Source organism: Adiantum capillus-veneris, chromosome 24, assembly GCF_014529385.1.
Source record: "Adiantum capillus-veneris isolate H3 chromosome 24, ASM1452938v2, whole genome shotgun sequence".
Lineage (NCBI taxonomy): Eukaryota > Viridiplantae > Streptophyta > Polypodiopsida > Polypodiales > Pteridaceae > Adiantum > Adiantum capillus-veneris.
In genome coordinates this window covers 46324163-46340903 of record NC_140954.1, presented here as the reverse complement: position 1 = coordinate 46340903, position 16741 = coordinate 46324163, and the positions used below count along the sequence as shown (strand labels likewise).

Sequence of the window (16741 nt, the reverse complement as noted above, 5' to 3'; positions counted from 1 at the left end):
TTGTTTGTTTGATCAAAGTGAAAGTTGTTTTGGTCCAATTTTACATTTAAATGGGCTCACAAAAGTGTTAAACATACCTTCTAAACAAGATGTGCAAGTGAAAACTCAATTTCAGGTCTTAGAAAAAGGTCGGCGTTGCCCAGGCTCAATATGGGGGTATGCCTCTACTGCTGCATCCTGTAGTTTCTTTGTCAATATATAAGTGAGCTCCGCTCCCCTAAAGGTCTCCCTGGATCCTCTGTGCATAAGCGTCTGTAGATACCGTTTATGTGGACAGAATCAATCTTTGAACTAAAAGTGTATCGGGTATGCGTAGGTTTTAGTGTCAATCGAGTTGGGCTGAAGTGGAATGAGACGGTAAACGTGAGGAGAGCATGATCTACTACCGCAATAGGCTTGGGCCTGATTGTAAAGTCTTGAATAGAGGGTATGAAACTGGGTTGAGCCAAAACATAATCCACTGTGCTAGCCCCATGTGTATGAGGAAAGCAAGTGAACCCACGCCACGCTTGAAATTTGTGGAGGCCATTCAAGATGGCCAGTCCATATACAGTCCTCAAATCTGTCAGATATCCCCCATATCCAGTGTGCTCTTCATTCTGCGAACACCTGGCCAATCCCATATCACTGACATCCAATTCTCTCAATGTTTCCTCTGAGGTATCGTAGAAAGCTGTCTGAGAGTGGCCCGTCCTGGCATTGAAGTCTCCCGAAAGAATGACATCTCCATCCCTAGAGAACTCCCATATGTCCTCATCCAATATTATGTAGGGTGACTCCACCGTGGGCGATGGATAATGAGATGTGCTGGGGGCAAAATAGCATATTGCAATGTAGAGTGGCCTCCCTGTCTCTGCTCTCACTTTGACCCACATATATCTGGCCTGCTCATCCCTCCGAGCAATATGAATGAGGGGTTGCAGCTCCTCCTTCAATAGGATTGCCACACCTCCTGACCCCTGTCCTCTATGCGTTGATCTCACTTCTTACCTACAAGTAGTCTCACAATGGTATCCCGTCACTCTAGGTAATGTGCCGCCAAGAGTCTGATGCGTTTCCTAGTAAAAAATAATGTCTCTTCCCTTAAAGCTATCCTCAAATGCACCTCCAACTAGCTTCATTGATCCTTTACAATTCCATGCTGCCATTTTAAGGTTGGTACCATAGGTCTCGCACCGTCATGCGGTGCGTTTTTCCATCACCAGTACTCTTTCTCCCATGTAGAAAGCAATTTTTCCTTTCTCCCTCGCCGCTTTGATCTCTGGCATCAACTCTTGCATGTGTGCTACCTGTGTTAGAGTGAGGTCATCACCCAAAAATATCCTAGTTTGCATGAGTGTCAGAAATTTATTCCTAGTTTCCATCGTAGGGAAACATATAATGAGTGCTCTTTCCTTGGACCTTCCTTGCTCATCACTTCCCTTCGTGCCAACTCTCCAAGCACTTGTGTGTGTGGGTTCAGAAATACCCATGCGCTGCAAGAGCTCATGCACTTCTTCTTCTACTTTTCCAGTGTCTTTGAGACCTGTAACACGCACATGAAGGGCTCGTCTCTCTCTTTTACTCCTCCTCAATTGTCATATTGATAATAGTGGATGTCGTCGTGGCTTCAGGCATCTCCTTTCTTTGCGTCCTCGATCCACTGTTCAACTTTATCAACCTTCTTTTGTGTTTTGAATAGGTGCTCCGGCCACGAGGAGGTTGTTCGTGCCTTTTGCTCCTCCTCCTCTTGTAGAGTTTTCACCTACTCCTTAATGCTTTCGAGCTCCTTGATCATTGAGGGTTGATTTTTTACCTCCTTTGCCTTTGCGGGGGTATTTTGCAAGCTGCAAGGTCTCCCTTAAGTGCTTCGATCAATGCATCCTTTTCATTCATGCGTTCTTCCATTTTTGAGTTCCAAGATTCAAACATACCAAGTGCATCCTTGAATCTTTTCTGCGTCATACATTCCATTACATTAGCTTCTGCCCTCACAATCGTCTGCATTTTGGCCTTCAATGATGCGTACATCTCGTCACGCTTTTCAAGCATTTCTTTGTCCAATTCTTTCCTCATATTTGCATACATAGCTTTTTTGTAACTTTTCACATTTGCATACATCTCTTTTTCAATGTCACCCCTCAAGAGGCTCAGCTCCGCCTTAATCATCACCTTTACCTTCTCATACATTAAGTCATCTTTGACTCTAGAAAGTTTCTCTGCTCTTACAGAAGCTGACGATAGTGTGCTCTCTCGAAACCTCGGCCTAAATGTCACTTTTGATTTATGCGGGGTTTCATAAATGCTGGCATCCCCGACATTGACTGGTTGGTCCATCCTGAAGCACCCTTAGCGTGCCGGGTTTCTCTGTGCGTACTACAGTTGCCTTGACAAGTGCTACCTTTGCCTCGCGTGAATTACCCTCAATCGAGAGAGGAAACTTGCGATAGAAGACTTAGACAGAAAAAGCCCTTGCTTGCGATAGAAGACTCTTTAGACTCTTCAGCGATAGCATTTTCTTGCGATAGAAGACTCTTCAGACTCTGCAACAATAGAAGGCTTTGCAGCATGAGAAGACTCTTTAGCGATAGAAGGCTGTAGAGAGAGAGAGAGAGAGGGAGAGAGAAATGAAATGATATATTAACGTCTTCAAAAGGCCAAAATGACCTATGAGACTGGCAATCGGAGCTCTAGTTGCCAAGATATTAGCAGTTTAAGTTTCACCGAGGGCCGGTTCCGTATTGGTTTGGTCGCCTTGGTGAGTGTGCGATCTGGTGATTTTGGACTTCAACCAGGATCTGGAATACAGTGCACTTAATAGGGCTATAAGTGTTTTGAGTTGCACCTAGTCCGAAATGTCATCTTTTGTATATGCTTCCAGAGTTGTGCTCAGCACTACGGTGGACGATATGTATGCAAAATGTGGTGATTGACAGTGCTTGGTTGGCAATAATGGAGTTTATCACTGCTCTGGTCAACATTTATGGATGCTCGGTAATGTTTTGGCCGATGCGTATACGAAATGTGTTGCCGCTACAAAAGCACATAAAGTTCTTGATGAGATTTCGGTTCAAAATGTCGTTAGATATGCCCAAAAAGGGGTTGCTGCAAATGAATGCAGAGTGAGGCAATGCCTTAGTTGATATGTATGCCGAATGTGATGCACTTCAGAGAGCACAATAAGTGCTTGAGTGGATTTTTTTTAATGTCGTCTCTTGCGGTACATTTAACATAGCTACGACGCAGAACGTTTGAGCTGATTTCACAGAATGCGAAGGGAAGGCCTTTCTCCCACTGCATTCACCTATACTTGCATCTTGAGGGCATGTGGCAGTACCTTGGTGGACATGTAAACTAAATGTGGTGCACTACAAGCCCAAGGGCCAAATTAAATGGCCGCCCAACCTAAAGCAAATTATATGGCCGCCCAAGGGGCTTAATGAGTGTGGAAGGGAAAAAATAATGGAGGAGGAAGTCGACAAGTGCAGCAGGAGCGTGGGGGGAGCAAGGAGCACTCGGGCAGAGCCGTATAGTGCTCGGATGAGCTCGCATGAGAAGGAATACTTGCTCAGCATGTCTTGGCGCCGCCTTTTGGCCCTTCTCTCGGCAGTTTTGGACTACCTGACATCCGACGGCTGCCACGTCATAAAGTTGCTTCCCACCTAGCAATGACGGTGCCGTCGTTGCTAAGGGGGAAGGGGGCAATTAAGAAAAGAGGTGTGGCAAGGAAGATCAAGGAAAAATAGGGTATAACAAGCGGGGGGGTATTCGAAGTAGAGGAAGCAAGGAGGGGTTGAGCACGAGGGCATCTCCTTTGCTCTCTCTTTATCCCGCTCGACTATCCTCTTTCTGCTCCTCGACTAAGCAAGGGAGAAGTGGAGGAGCAAGGAAACGACTAAGGGAAGAAGAAGGGACAAGGGAGCCGCTCTTTCTTCTCGGAGCAAGCAAGACGTTCTCTCCTTCTCTCGGCCATAATCAAGAGGAGGCATAAGGGTTTTTGAGTTGCAAGAAGCAAGCGGAGCTCTCGAAGCAGGGCTCTTGGTAAGGAAGATTGGCATGAGGGCATTAGGGAAACAAGGGAGGAAGGCTTGAATTGGGTGAAGCATAAAGCAAGGAAGAGAAAACTCTCTCGAGCTCGAAAAGAGAAATCACCAAGGGCATACAGAGCTTGAAGGCAATCAGATCAAGTCGATCAGAGGAGAAGTCGAAGCTTGTGAGCGGCAATTAAGGCAGTGCAAAGCAAATAGAGCAAGAAGCTACAGAACATTTCACAAAATTGAAGCATGATGGTTGACACAGTGAACTTAAATGAAGTTTGCAGAATCCTGAGGGCAGTTGAAGCAGGTAAAGCGACAGGCGAAAATTTCTATCACCGTCATCAGTCCGAAGATTAATTAATCATCTTATTAAACCCCAGTGTCGTTTTTACATGTACCTAGCATGCTCATCCCTCCGAGCTATATGTATCAGAGACTGTAGCTCCTCCCTGAATAAGACTGCCACTCCTCCTGAACCTCATCTCCTGCACTCTGATCGAGTCTCCTGTCTGCAAGTTGTCTCCCATCTGTATCCGCTCACGTGGGGCATGGACTGCCGCAGGGCATGATGCGTCTGAGAGTAGAAAATGATGTCTTTTCCTCTGAAACTATCCTCAAAGGCCCCTACGTCAAGGCGCAAAGATCCATTACAATTTCATGTAGTCACTCTGAGTGTGGTCCCGCAGGTCTCGCACTGTCATGCGGTGTGCTTCTTCAGAATAACCACTTGTCCATCCCTATAGAAGGCTACTTTCCCCTTCTCTCGAGCTGTGATTATCTCGGGCATAACTTCTTTCATATGAGCAAGCTGTGTGAGTGTGAGGTCATCTCCAAGGAATATGCCTGTTTTCTTTAGTGAAGGAGGCTTCTTCAAGAAGTCCTTCTTTGCCTCCATGGATGGGAAGCGCATGATTAGAGCTCTTTCTTTTGAAGTCTCTCCATTTCCTTGTGTCTTCTGCCCTACCCTCCACGCCTTTGTATGAGTAGCCTCACTACCTATCATACGGAGAAGTTCTTTGACTTCCCCTTCCACATCATTTCGGTCTTTTAGACCGGTTATACGTATGTGCAAAGCTCTAGTCTTCCTGCGCTGCTCTTCTTCTAAAGTCATGTCGATGATTGTAGGAGTGGGGATAGACGTGGTTTGGTTTCTTTCCCTTTCCCTTTCTTAGTGACTTCTATCCATTTCTTGGCCTCATCCGCCTTCTTCTGTGTCTTCGTGATTACATTCACCCACGAAGACGTCTCTATCCCATTCTGTTTCTCTTCCTCTTTGATCATCCGTACGAATCCTTGATGACCTTGATTTCCTCTATCATGGAGGGCTGGAATTCACCTTTCTCTAGTCCATTGCTTGCTCTATAAGCAAGCTCTTGCTTGAGGGCTGAGACCTCTTCTTTGAGTGCTTTTGAATGCCTTAAGTGCTTGTATCTCTATGTGCAGGTCCTCTTTCTCCTTCCATTGCGTGCCTTCGTTGAGGAACATTTGAAGAAGGTTGGCCTTCTCCTTCCACCATCCTTCTATCTCTGCTTTCCATTCCTTCATCTCCCTTTCCACTTGTGTTATCCGCTTGTTTGTAAGCGTGAAAGCCACCTTCGTACGGGACTTGCAAACTGGTGAAGCGCTCATGACCTCCATCGTAACGGCCCCTGTTGCACAAGCCCTCGGTTCCGCTTGTGTTTAGTGACACTGTTGAGTATTGATGGGGTTTTGCTACTCCAACCCGCACTGGCTAAACGTGGTGGCGACCTGCTGTGCACACTGTCCCAAGTCTGTTGCAAATATATCCACCTTGTCGCGACCTGAGAGAGAGAGAGAGAGAGAGAGAGAGAGAGAGAGAGAGAGAGAGAGAGAGAGAGAGAGAGAGAGAGATGATGATGATGATGATGTTGTATTTACGTCCTTGGGGGGCCAAAATGAACCATGGGACCACAAAAAAATCTACAAGATGCTCCCCTCATGTGTGTAGAGGGGGTAGTGGGCTAGTAGCTTTTTTGTGTGTTAGTGTTGTGTGATGATCCAATACTTTGGCAAAGTAGATGCCTAAAGCTACTGGGGAGGGGTGTGTCCGAGAGAGAAGCTCCTCAGAGGTGACATCCATGATCCCCTTGCAATAGCAGTGGGAAATCAACACGGATGTGTGCGTATGCTGGGCACGCGATGGTGACATGGCCTCGCTTTCCACTTTGTTTAAATTGCATTGTGTGCATGTTCCTTCTATTTTCTTTAATATTCAACCACCCTCCCGTTTCAATCTTGAGCATGTGTGATCGCGTCCGCATCAAAGTAATGGCCCATCTTGCCCGGTGGGACATAGGTGTCTTGATATGCATCTGGGTGTCCCCAGTCTTGTAGGTCTCCCAATATCGTGTATTGATGTGTTTACCGTAGTATTCAAATTTGGACCTGTGTACTGCTGTACTCCATCTAGTGTGTAGGGCTTCAAGTATGCTTCTGTCAAAATTCAGCCCATGCTCATGTTTAGTGCCTTCCTCTATATGCATGTCCACATGGTCTCCCACATTCCATCTAGAGAACCATTTCCGTATGTCTTCTACGAGATTGGATGTGAGAAATTTATTCTTGTAATTCTTTTGCGGTTTACATCCGGCTTGCCATGCCATGTGGGGTAGACGGCTCTCCGGCATCATCTTTAACTTTCATGAGGTATCTGTGTACCCTCTGTAAGGCTTGCATTTCCAAGGGTCTCTTGCTTGTCTGCATCACTGAGTATGGGGTGGTAGTTTTGATCCCCATGTGTCTACAGAGGAATTTTTTCTGTATCTTTTCAATGTCATTCAAAGTGCTAGCGGGGATACTCCCCCCCCCCCCCCCATACCTCTACACTGTAAAGTATTGTTTGGACCATGCATACATCAAATGCCATAGACTTGATTTCCCATCGCTTTGCGACACTTTGCTTGCAGGTGTTCTCAAATTCATAGTATTTCGTTTAGGCTGAAATCTCCCATCAGATCCCCTTTCTTCGCCTTCATGTTATGCCAAGCCTTCTTTGGCTCTTTCTTGAACCTGCTCAAGTCTAGTTGTTCTTTTGAGAGTTCATGCATTTCGTTTAGGCTGAAATCTCCCATCACATCCCCTTTCTTCGCCTTCATGTTACGCCAAGCCTTCTTTGGCTCTTTCTTGAATCTGCTAAAGTCTAGTTGTTCTTTTGAGAGTTCATACATGTGTCTCTTTTTCCTCTTGAGTGTATTGTATTCTCTAGCAGCCCATTCCCATTCATTTGAGTGTTGTGATAAGCCTCTCATCTTACGGTTGGCCTCCTTGCATTCTACATCAAACCAAGGATTATGAGGTAAGCCCTTCCTAATCTGTTTACCACTTTGATACTTGCCCATAATAATTTTTGCCGCTTCCTCCATTGCATGTCGGAAAATCTTCCACGTCTCTTCAATGTCACAAGGCATGTTCCGGTCAAACAGTAAGCTATCTAAGAGACTAGCATAGTCCTCTTTCTTCATGAGTTGCATTTTGTATGACCAATTGGGTGTATTCATCGTGTTGACAATAGGCATACTGGGCATGTGTAGGCATATATGGATTGGTGTATGGTTTGAGGTTGGTAGCCTGCTACCCACTTCAAAACTATGGACCAAGTCCAATGCATCATATCTCACCAAGGCATAATCATTTGTGCTCCTCCCATGATTTGCCGTGTAGCAAGTGTATGATCCAGAGTGTACGAACTTATCCGCACCATTCATGGCTACAAACTGCATTGAGTTCATCATACTTATCATGGTTGACCCCTGTGCATTCATGATGTTATCACTTGAACATCTATCCCACATAGAACCAAGTATAAGTTCCCCATTCTTTTATTTTTTATTTTTTAGAAAAAGATCCTTCTATTAGTTAATGAAAACTGCCCATAGGGCTACATCCACCTCTGCAAGAGAGGGCTACAACAAGCATGGTGGGGAGACTCTCCCAATGAAAAAACAGCATATGTACAATGGGGCTAAATCAAGAGATGGGAGGAGGGAAAAGCCACACAGGTGGACAGTAGTGCCATCTGAGCACCCCCTGGACCATGGAGTAGAACGGCCCAGGGCGCCAGAGTCGAAGGAAAGCCTCGCGGCGCTCCCGCATGCGGTCGGAGCTGCCCTGTAGTCCCTCAAGCTGTCCTCTGAGAGTATGGATCAGCTCTAGCCAAAAGTCACGAACAGTCTCTGCTGGTGGTACAAGGCGAGCCTCAAAGATGCGGAAACAACGGGCCCGCCAGATGAACCAGAGAGCTAGGCCGCTGATGAGCTCCCAACACTCCGCTCTCTCACTGCTCCACTCCTGTGGAGTAAGGTCTGTAGCAGGCTGGAGTGTAGGTCGACCCCCCTGTATCACTATCATCCTGCTGGTGGAAGATAGCTCAAACTGAAGTGCCGGGCCCGTGAGGGTGGACCAAGCCGCTACCCCCCAAGTGTACTGTCGAGCCGTGGAGAGGGCAGGCATCAGCCGAAGAACTCGTAGCCACACCTGCTGGGCCGAGGGACAGTCCCAAAGACAGTGACGCTGACTCTCCACCAACTGGTCACAGGCTTTACATGTGGCCGAGAGACCACTATGTACTAGCCAGCTCCCTACTGCTGTGGCTCTGTGTGCAACCAACCACTGGAACAAGGTGACGCGCCTCGGCTGTCTGGAGTCCCACAGCCTCTGCCAAAAAGCTGCCAAGAACTCAACTGTGAGACCCTCCTCCTGCCAATGATGTGCTGCAGCGGGGCGGGCCTCACTCTGTGCTGCAAGTATATGACGTCCAAGCCGAACAGTGTACTGAAAGAAAGGGACTCCTGGGCGGTCTGCAGAAGAGAATGGGTCCCTCCATAGCCACTCACCAGGATCCCACTGTACTCGTGCCAGTGGACAGCACTCCCAAGCCCATAGCCTCCAGTGTCCTGTCTCAAGAGCTGCTGGGTCAGGGTCTATGACGCAAGTCCTCCCACAGATGCCCACAACTCGGATCCTCTGGAAACAACACTCTGCTACCTGCGGGGCCTCTACTGCAACTCTCTGTAGTCGTCCCCCACCCTGAAGCTCGAAGAACAGGGCTGGGACAGTCTCTGAGCAAGCCCTGACTGAAATGAGAACCTCCAGCCGTGTGAAGGCTCCCATCCACCGGGGTGCCACTGGCTCGAGAGGCGTGAGCCAGTCAGCTGGAACTGACTCTGAGATGTCCTGACACATGCTCTGAACCCCTCTCATGCCCTGTAGCTGGACAACCTGCACCTCCTCTGACAAACCTGTGAACTCTAGCCAGTCACCTAGAGAGCGCGTTGGACCTGCTGCCATGGGACCCCAAGAAACATGAGGCCTACTCCCAACCAAGTGGCCTCGTTGAGTGCTAACCATGGGGTTTCAGACGAGGGGTTGCCGTAGGCGCTCCTCCGTGCACGTCGGCTGTCTCTGCTCTAGGCCACGCCGTAATAGCTCCCAAGAACGAAGCAGACTCACAGCGAATCGGTCCTCCAGTCTCCTGCTCAAACCAACTCGACGCAACTCTGTAAAGATCCATCTGGTCGAGGGTTGCCAAGGGCCTCCTGACTGAGGCACCCTGGCACGAAGCCTCTGCAACAAGAACTCCTTCCAGGGCTCCTCGCCTGGCAGAAGTCCTCTGACGACGAACTTCCCAAGAAGGGCTCTGCTCTGCTGTGCTGGATCAATGATCCCAAGCCCTCCCTGAGAACAAGGAAGTGTGATGACCGACCAAGCCACCTTGGCTCGGGCAATCTGAGTGTCGCGACCTGACCAAAGGAAGTTCCTGATCAGCCTCTGTACCTGGCTGATTCAAGAACTCGAGAAGATCCAGCAGGAAGTGATGTACCACATAGTCGCCAACAACACCTGGTTGGCAACTACTACTCTACCAGCCAGCGAAAGTCGGGCTGAGCTCCAATGTAACAGCTTTCTCCTGATGGACAGGAGAAGAGGAGCAATCTGCTGCTCGGGGGACAAATCCAAACCAACCTGACAACCCAAGTACCGAACTGCAGTCCCTGGAGGAATCCACCTGAAACCCTCTCCTGGCATCCAATCTGGCACAGGAGCACTACCAACCGAGAAAGCCACTGTCTTTCTCCAGTTGATCAGTGCGCCCGATGCACAGCAGAAGGTCTCCAAGGCCTGCCCACATCTGTATAAATTGGCCTCCTGGCCCTCTAAGTACAAGGCTGAGTCGTCGGCAAACTCAGCGTCAAGAAGCTCATCTCCCTGTAGAGGGAGTGCTAAGCCCCTCAAACCAACCTGCTGTGACACCAAAAATCTGCTCATCGCCTCCGCATAGAACAGAAAGAGAAAGGGGGCAAGAGGACAACCCTGTCTGACCGATCGTGTGAGCATGAAGCGCTCACCTCTACCTCCTGCCAAAAGCACCCGACTATGAGCCTGTCTGTACAAAGCTGACACCCCTCTGATCCAAGCCTCTGAGAAGCCCATCCTACGTAGCGTGCCCTCTAGAAAGTCCCAGTCGACTCTGTCGTATGTCTTCTCAAAATCGAGAAGAAGAATCACAAGGTCCTCCCCACGGAGCCGTGCAAGGGCAGAAGCCTCCCAAAAAGTGAAGATGTTGTCAAGGATACTGCGTTCCTTGACAAAACCTGTCTGAGTCCCATGTATAAGGCTCTCCAAAAGTGGCTGAATCCTCAAACTCAAAGCCTTGGCAAGAATTTTGTAGGCTGAGTTGAGAATGGTGATGGGGCGCCACTGTCGAATCTCATCCAAGGAGCCACCCTCCTTAGGAATGAGGTAAATCAGGCCCTCACTCATGCTATCCGGCATCACTCCTGTGTGCAGAATGTACTGAAAGGCACTACAAAGATCTGGGCCAAGCAGGTCCCAGTACTCCAAGAAGAAGCTGGGAGTCAGCCCATCCTCACCTGGACAGCTACCACGAGGGAGGGCCCTAAGAGCCGTGTGCAGCTCCTCAAGCTGAAGAGGTAACTCAAGCCTCTGCCGCATCTCCTGAGTCACAAGACAGGGCATCTGTGCCCAAACCTGCTCCCTGCATACATCTTGTCTCTCTGACTCGGGCTCAGCCGACAGTAGCTCACGGTAAAAGTCAGTAGCGACTGCACGCATATCCTCAGGCTCACAAACAACTGACCCATCGGGTCTCCTCAACTGATTGACCTTGGCATGCGAGTGCCGAGGTCCCACTGTCTCAAAAAAACCACCTGTCACCCTGTCACCCACCTGAGTCCACTGAGATGCCTGTCAATGAAAGGCAAACTCATGGCGCCTCTCCTCTGTGCAAGCAAGCTCCTGTCGAGCCTGCTGTAACTGCTCCTCCAACCATGGACTGTCTGGATGCTGCTCCTGCATCCTCTGTAGTGAAGCAATGCCTCGTCTGAGACGCTGCACCTCCTCTCTCGCTGCAGCCCGTCAAGCCAGAGACTCCTGGAGAAAGAAGTGGCTAAGCTGAGCTAGGCCTGAGGCCACTCTGTCTGCAGGTGGAGCCTGGCTGTCCATGCCCTCTGTCCATAGAGCCTCGACCCTCTCTCTGAGTGCTGAGTCCAACAAGACCCGCTCTGGGATGCGAAGCATCGTGCTCCCACTCCTCTGCCTATCTGCCACTGTGAGAATCACTGGTGCATGGTCCGAGAAGGATGTCCCTGCCAGGATGCCCACTGATCCCCCCAAGTCACTGAAGTGGTCACTAGTGTAGAAGCGATCTATGCGCGATAGATTCACTCCTCCCACTCTGCGGTCCGATCTAGAGAAGGCAAGACTCTCTAGAGGCCTCACAAAGCCAGAATGCTGCCATGTATCCAAGACCCTCAGCGTCATACAAAACCTCTCCCAAGCTGCTAACTCGACTCCATGCACAGTAGCATGGCTGCCTCCGATCCTGTCAGAAGGGTCCTCCAACATGTTGAAATCCCCTCCTACACACCACTGGTCAACCTGTGGCAAAGACTCAACAATCTGTGACCAAAACTCTGCACGAGCACTCGCCACATTGGGCGCATAGATGTTCAGGAAACCCACAAGGCTACCCTGAACCTGCATAGTAATCCACTGAGCCCTGCCTGGTACAATAATCCCTCTGTCCACAATGGCCTGCTGAAGTGAGTCCGCAATAGTCATACATACCCCACCCTGGATGCCTCCAGGTCCAAAAGCAGCTGACCAAAAGGTATCATAGCGTCCACGCAAAATCTGACCACATCGCCGAGTGCGGCTCTCAGACAAATGGTGCTCCTGAAGCATAAGGAGATCAATCTCTCCTCCCACAAGGCAACGCTGAAGCTCCTGACGCAATCTGCCCCACTGTCGCTGAAACTGGGGCCCACCTAGTCCCTGCACGTTCCACGAGACGATCCTCATGGGGAGCGAGAGAGAACAGATGCTGCCGCAGCAGCAAGACGAGCTATCTTCGAAGCAGGCTTGGATGGGGAATAATCCGCATCAGAGCGTCCTCTAGATAGGCGAGACTGCAGTGAGTGCTTGGTCCAAGCCCAAGCAGAGCGAGCCGTGCGTAAAGCAACCTCCTCTGTCCAGGAGTCCTCATGAATGAATACATAGCAAGGCAAACACTGCGTATTAGCAAAAAAGTACACCACAATGTGTCTACATCCTGCTGAGTCTGGGGGTGTCACCGCAAACTTGGCCAGTGGCCACAACGTCTGCAACAAATCTGTAACGCCAAGTTCTCCCATGTGGTGAGAGAACTCGAGAACCTGTGTATGCAACCATCCCACCACTGAGTCGAGGGACCACTCTGTCTCAGTCCTGCCACAGAGGGGGAAGGAGAAACCAATTGCTGAGTCCAAGGCCTCTGTCCCCCTAGCGGCGAGGAACAAAGCGTGGACTCTGAAGCAGGCTGCCTCGTGGTCTGCTGCGGAGTCGCCAAGAAAACGAGTAAACCCGTAATCGAAGAAATCCCAGCGGCGTCGGAGGTCAATGCTCGTCAAACCACGCGGGATAGCTGCAAGAGAAGATGTTTGAATCTGCAGAGGGGGCCGCATGAAGGGCTGACCCTCTCTCGCCGGCGAGGGTCCAGTTTCCTGAGCCGACTGTGGTACTGAAGCAGGAGGAGGGGGAGAAGGGGCTTGGGGGGGCGGGGGAGAGGAGAAGCGGGGTGGGGCGGCAGAGACATGGGGGGGGCGAGGTGGGGGGTGAGCGGTAGCAGAGGGCGGGGGAGGGCATGAGGAGGAGGAGGGGAGATCGGAAGGCGGAGCGGCTGGCGAGGGTGAAGCGGAGGTGGAGGCTGGCGAAGGAGGGTCCTCCTGCTCAAGAGGCCCAAAGCGGTTCCCCGTGGGAACCCACTGCTGCTGAGTAGGCACCTGGGGGCCACTCTGAGTGCCAGGCTGATGCTGTGGCCCCTGGCGTCGACGGCCACGGGCCTGCTGCCACCCCTCCTCCGCTGGAGCCCCAGGCTCGGAGGGTGGCGCTGAATCTGTGCTCTGTGTCGCTGTGGCTGCGGCCCAGCCTTGGTAGGTTGGGGTTGAGGCTGGGGTGCGGGTCGTGGTCTCCTCCGTGGACAGGCCTTCGCCAGGTGGCCCATCTGTCTGCAAATGAAGCACTGGTTCGGGAGACCCGAGTACTCCACACTCTGTCGAAACCAACCCCCACTCACCCGAGGCAAAAGGATGACCTTCGGGAGCGTGTGGGTATCTCTGATCAAAACTCGAACTGAAGGGATGCCAGCCGCCTTGGCAGCTACTGATGCTGCCGTACGAGGTGTCTCCAGGACTGTCCCGATGGCGGAGCCAATCCTGGAGAGAAGTGGAAGGTACTCCCTCCGTAAACCCGGAAAGCAGACTGAGATGGGGATGTCTGCCTCCTCTACTAGCACATCCGAAGTCGGGTCAAAACCATGTCGCCACTGTCGAAAGTGGGCGCGTGATGCTCGGATGGCCAGTGGACTCATAGCAATGACCTTGGAAGCCATCTCGGAAGTCTCGAACTCAATCTGGTAGTACCCCCGTCCGAGAATCTGGACATCCAAGATCTTGCCCACCTCTGAGAGAAGGCCGGCCTGGAGAAGGTCTCGCAGCCCCCCTCTGCTAGGTCGAGTGCCGAGAACCTTGCAGATGACCGAAGTCGCCTGCAATCTCTCTACCTCTGCGGCAAGGCTCGCTTGCTCTGTAGGCGAGAGAGCAAGTCGAATGCTGGGCTCAGCGGGGTCGGGCGAGGGGGCTTCATCAGAGTCCCTCTGTGGCGAAGCTGGAGCCTCCATTTGTGTCTGCTGCTGTAGGGGAGGGGCGGGGAAACGTAGTCGAAAAACGAAGCTTTTGCAGGACTGAACCCGTCACTGGTATTGGCGAGGCCCGACGAGCAGGATGGCCGTCATGAGGAAGGATTGGGAGGCGGGGCTGGGGGGCTGAGGCAGAAAACGGGGCGGCAGGCGGGAGTGGGGGAAAGCTGGCGAGCAGGTGGGTAGGGCGGGCATAGGGCTGTGGGCAGGCTGGGCAGCGCGCTGGCGTACGCGCAGCAGGTGCGGGCGGCGAGGGCAGGGGGGGAAAGGCCAGCGGTGGCGCGCGAGGGCAGGGGGAGGTTGCGATGGCGAGTGGGTAGCGCAACAGCAGCAGCGAGCTCTGCCATAAGTTCCCCATTCTTATCCGCAGGGTGGAGTGAATGGTCTGTCAATTGTACCTGTGTGTTTCCAATCCGGGCATTCAAATCCCCAAGAAGGACAACTGCTCCCTCTTGTGCATACATTGCAATGTCTGTACATAGGTCAACAAAGGGGTCATTTTTGGATAGCTGGTTTGTGTCATAAAAAGGTGACTCTCGATGCGAGATATAGCATCCTGCGACAAAGATCAATCCTTTTGATGAGCAAACCTTAACCCATATATAGCGCTTATGGTCATCAATCTTGCATACCTCAACCAACCTTTGAAGCTCTTCCTTATACATTACAGCTACACCTCCTTGTCCTCGCATTTTGGTACCATTCCACCATACGAAGTGCTTGATATATCCACTAATGTCTGGCAGCCTGCATGTGTTTTGTTCCCATGTTTCCAATAGAAAGAGTATGTCAGCTTGTGGTAGAATATCCACCAGACCTTCTCCCTTATGCCATGGGAAACCTCTACAATTCCAACTTGTAACCTGTATGGTCGTGATCCCATGGGTCGCGTGCCCCTATGCATTTTTAGGCGGTGATCCTGGTTTTTTCTCCTTGAGACGTTCCTCATATGCTTTCCTTCTTGCTACCTTTTGTGTCGGTGTTCTATCTTCACTTACATAGTACTGAGTGCCTTTCAAGTAGAAGCGTGCAATTTTCAAAATTATGGTCCTTTTGGGAGCATCCAACAATGTGCATACAACTGCCCTATGAGCATCAGTCTTCTTCTGGCCCACTCTATGTGCCCCATATACCCCTGCATCTTGCATATCAAGCTTTTCTGCTAACAAGGTGGTAACATCTACGTTCAATGACATGACTGTTTCCCCCTCAGGTTCTGGCATGCCTCGTATCACAATGTTTTGGGATCTTTTCTCCCTTTCCTTGTATTCGGTAGAATCCTCATGCGTATACATACTCTCATACGTATACATCTCTCCTGTCTCGTGTCCCATGGTCCTCTCTTGTTTCACTATCTGTGCCCAAGATGGAGGAGACCCCTCGGGCGCATCGGTTACATTATTGGTGACCTGTGTTATGTGACTTCCTTGTTCCAACACTTGAGTTTGCAGCGTTTTCAGGGTGTCTTCTTGTTGCTGAAGCTTCAGAGCTTGCAGTGCAATGGTATGATCCAACTCTTGGTTGCGTAGTGTCAGGTTTTTGATGTCTTCATTTTGACGTGAAATCACCTCATTCTGTTGTCGTACCTGTTCTTGGATAGACAGTAGCAGTCCCCAGATGTCCTGTGTAGTACATGTGATCGTCATGTCCCTTGAATCCTTGGGGGACGTGTCCTTTGGCATTGGTTTGATAGGTGATGAGCTCACTATTCAACAGCTTCTGGATACCCTTTGATTAATGTGCACTGATTGCATAGGTAGGGAATCGTGCAATACCTGTCAGCATTGTCGGCACTCTTGCTGTCGGGCTGTCACGGCGGTGAAGGGAGTACCTTGGTGGCCATGGTGTACAGGCGGGCAGGTGCGCAAGTTAAGGTGCCAGCTGACTGAGGTGCGCAGGCAAGCGCACGCGGGCGCGGGCGCAGGCGCAGGTGCGCACGTTAGTGTTAGAGAGAGAGAGAGAGAGAGAGAGAGAGAGAGAGAGAGAGAGAGAGAGAGAGAGAGAGAGAGATGAATGAAATGAAATGTTATATTAACGTCTTCAAGAGGCCAAAATGACCTATGAGACCAAAACGTTACAATTGGTGAATCTGATACCATGTCTGACTACGGAAATTACAAAGTTACCAAGTTACAAAGAACTAACACTAAAACACTAAGGAGAAAGGAAATAGGGGGGGGGGGGGGGGGGGGGGTTGTTGTGGGTTCATATGAAATCTCTCATCGGTCGCTGTCGGATCTCATCGACCTTCTCCATGGTTAGAACTCTGATTGGGCGTCTTGCATGTTGAGCTAGAGTGATCTGTATCTTCTGTTGCAGCCTTCGTCTGTAGTGGGAGACCCCCTGAGGTCGTGGACGTCTGGATCTGCCAAGTTCAGTGGCTCGGTCAAGCAGTGTACCTCTAGTATGAGTAGGCTCTGAGATCCGCTATAATGACTGCTCCGTTGGCTCTCCTCTGTTTGGTGTAAAGAACTCTGTGATTCGTTTTTGAGACTCTCTTTCCCCTGATGTC

The 16741-nt window shown here is 50.5% G+C and overlaps 2 protein-coding genes across 4 annotated transcripts in view; one reads left to right on the top strand and one right to left on the bottom strand.

The window, feature by feature from the left end:
- LOC147426311 (Rab3 GTPase-activating protein catalytic protein) overlaps positions 1 to 16741 on the top strand; it is a 161017-nt gene that overhangs the window by 43467 nt on the left and 100809 nt on the right. The window lies entirely within an intron of this gene.
- LOC147426312 (uncharacterized) lies at positions 15126 to 16018 on the bottom strand. The gene has a single exon (XM_086499297.1). The coding sequence runs from the start codon at positions 15909 to 15911 to the stop codon at positions 15126 to 15128; it is 786 nt and encodes a 261-aa protein (XP_086355423.1). The 5' UTR covers positions 15912 to 16018.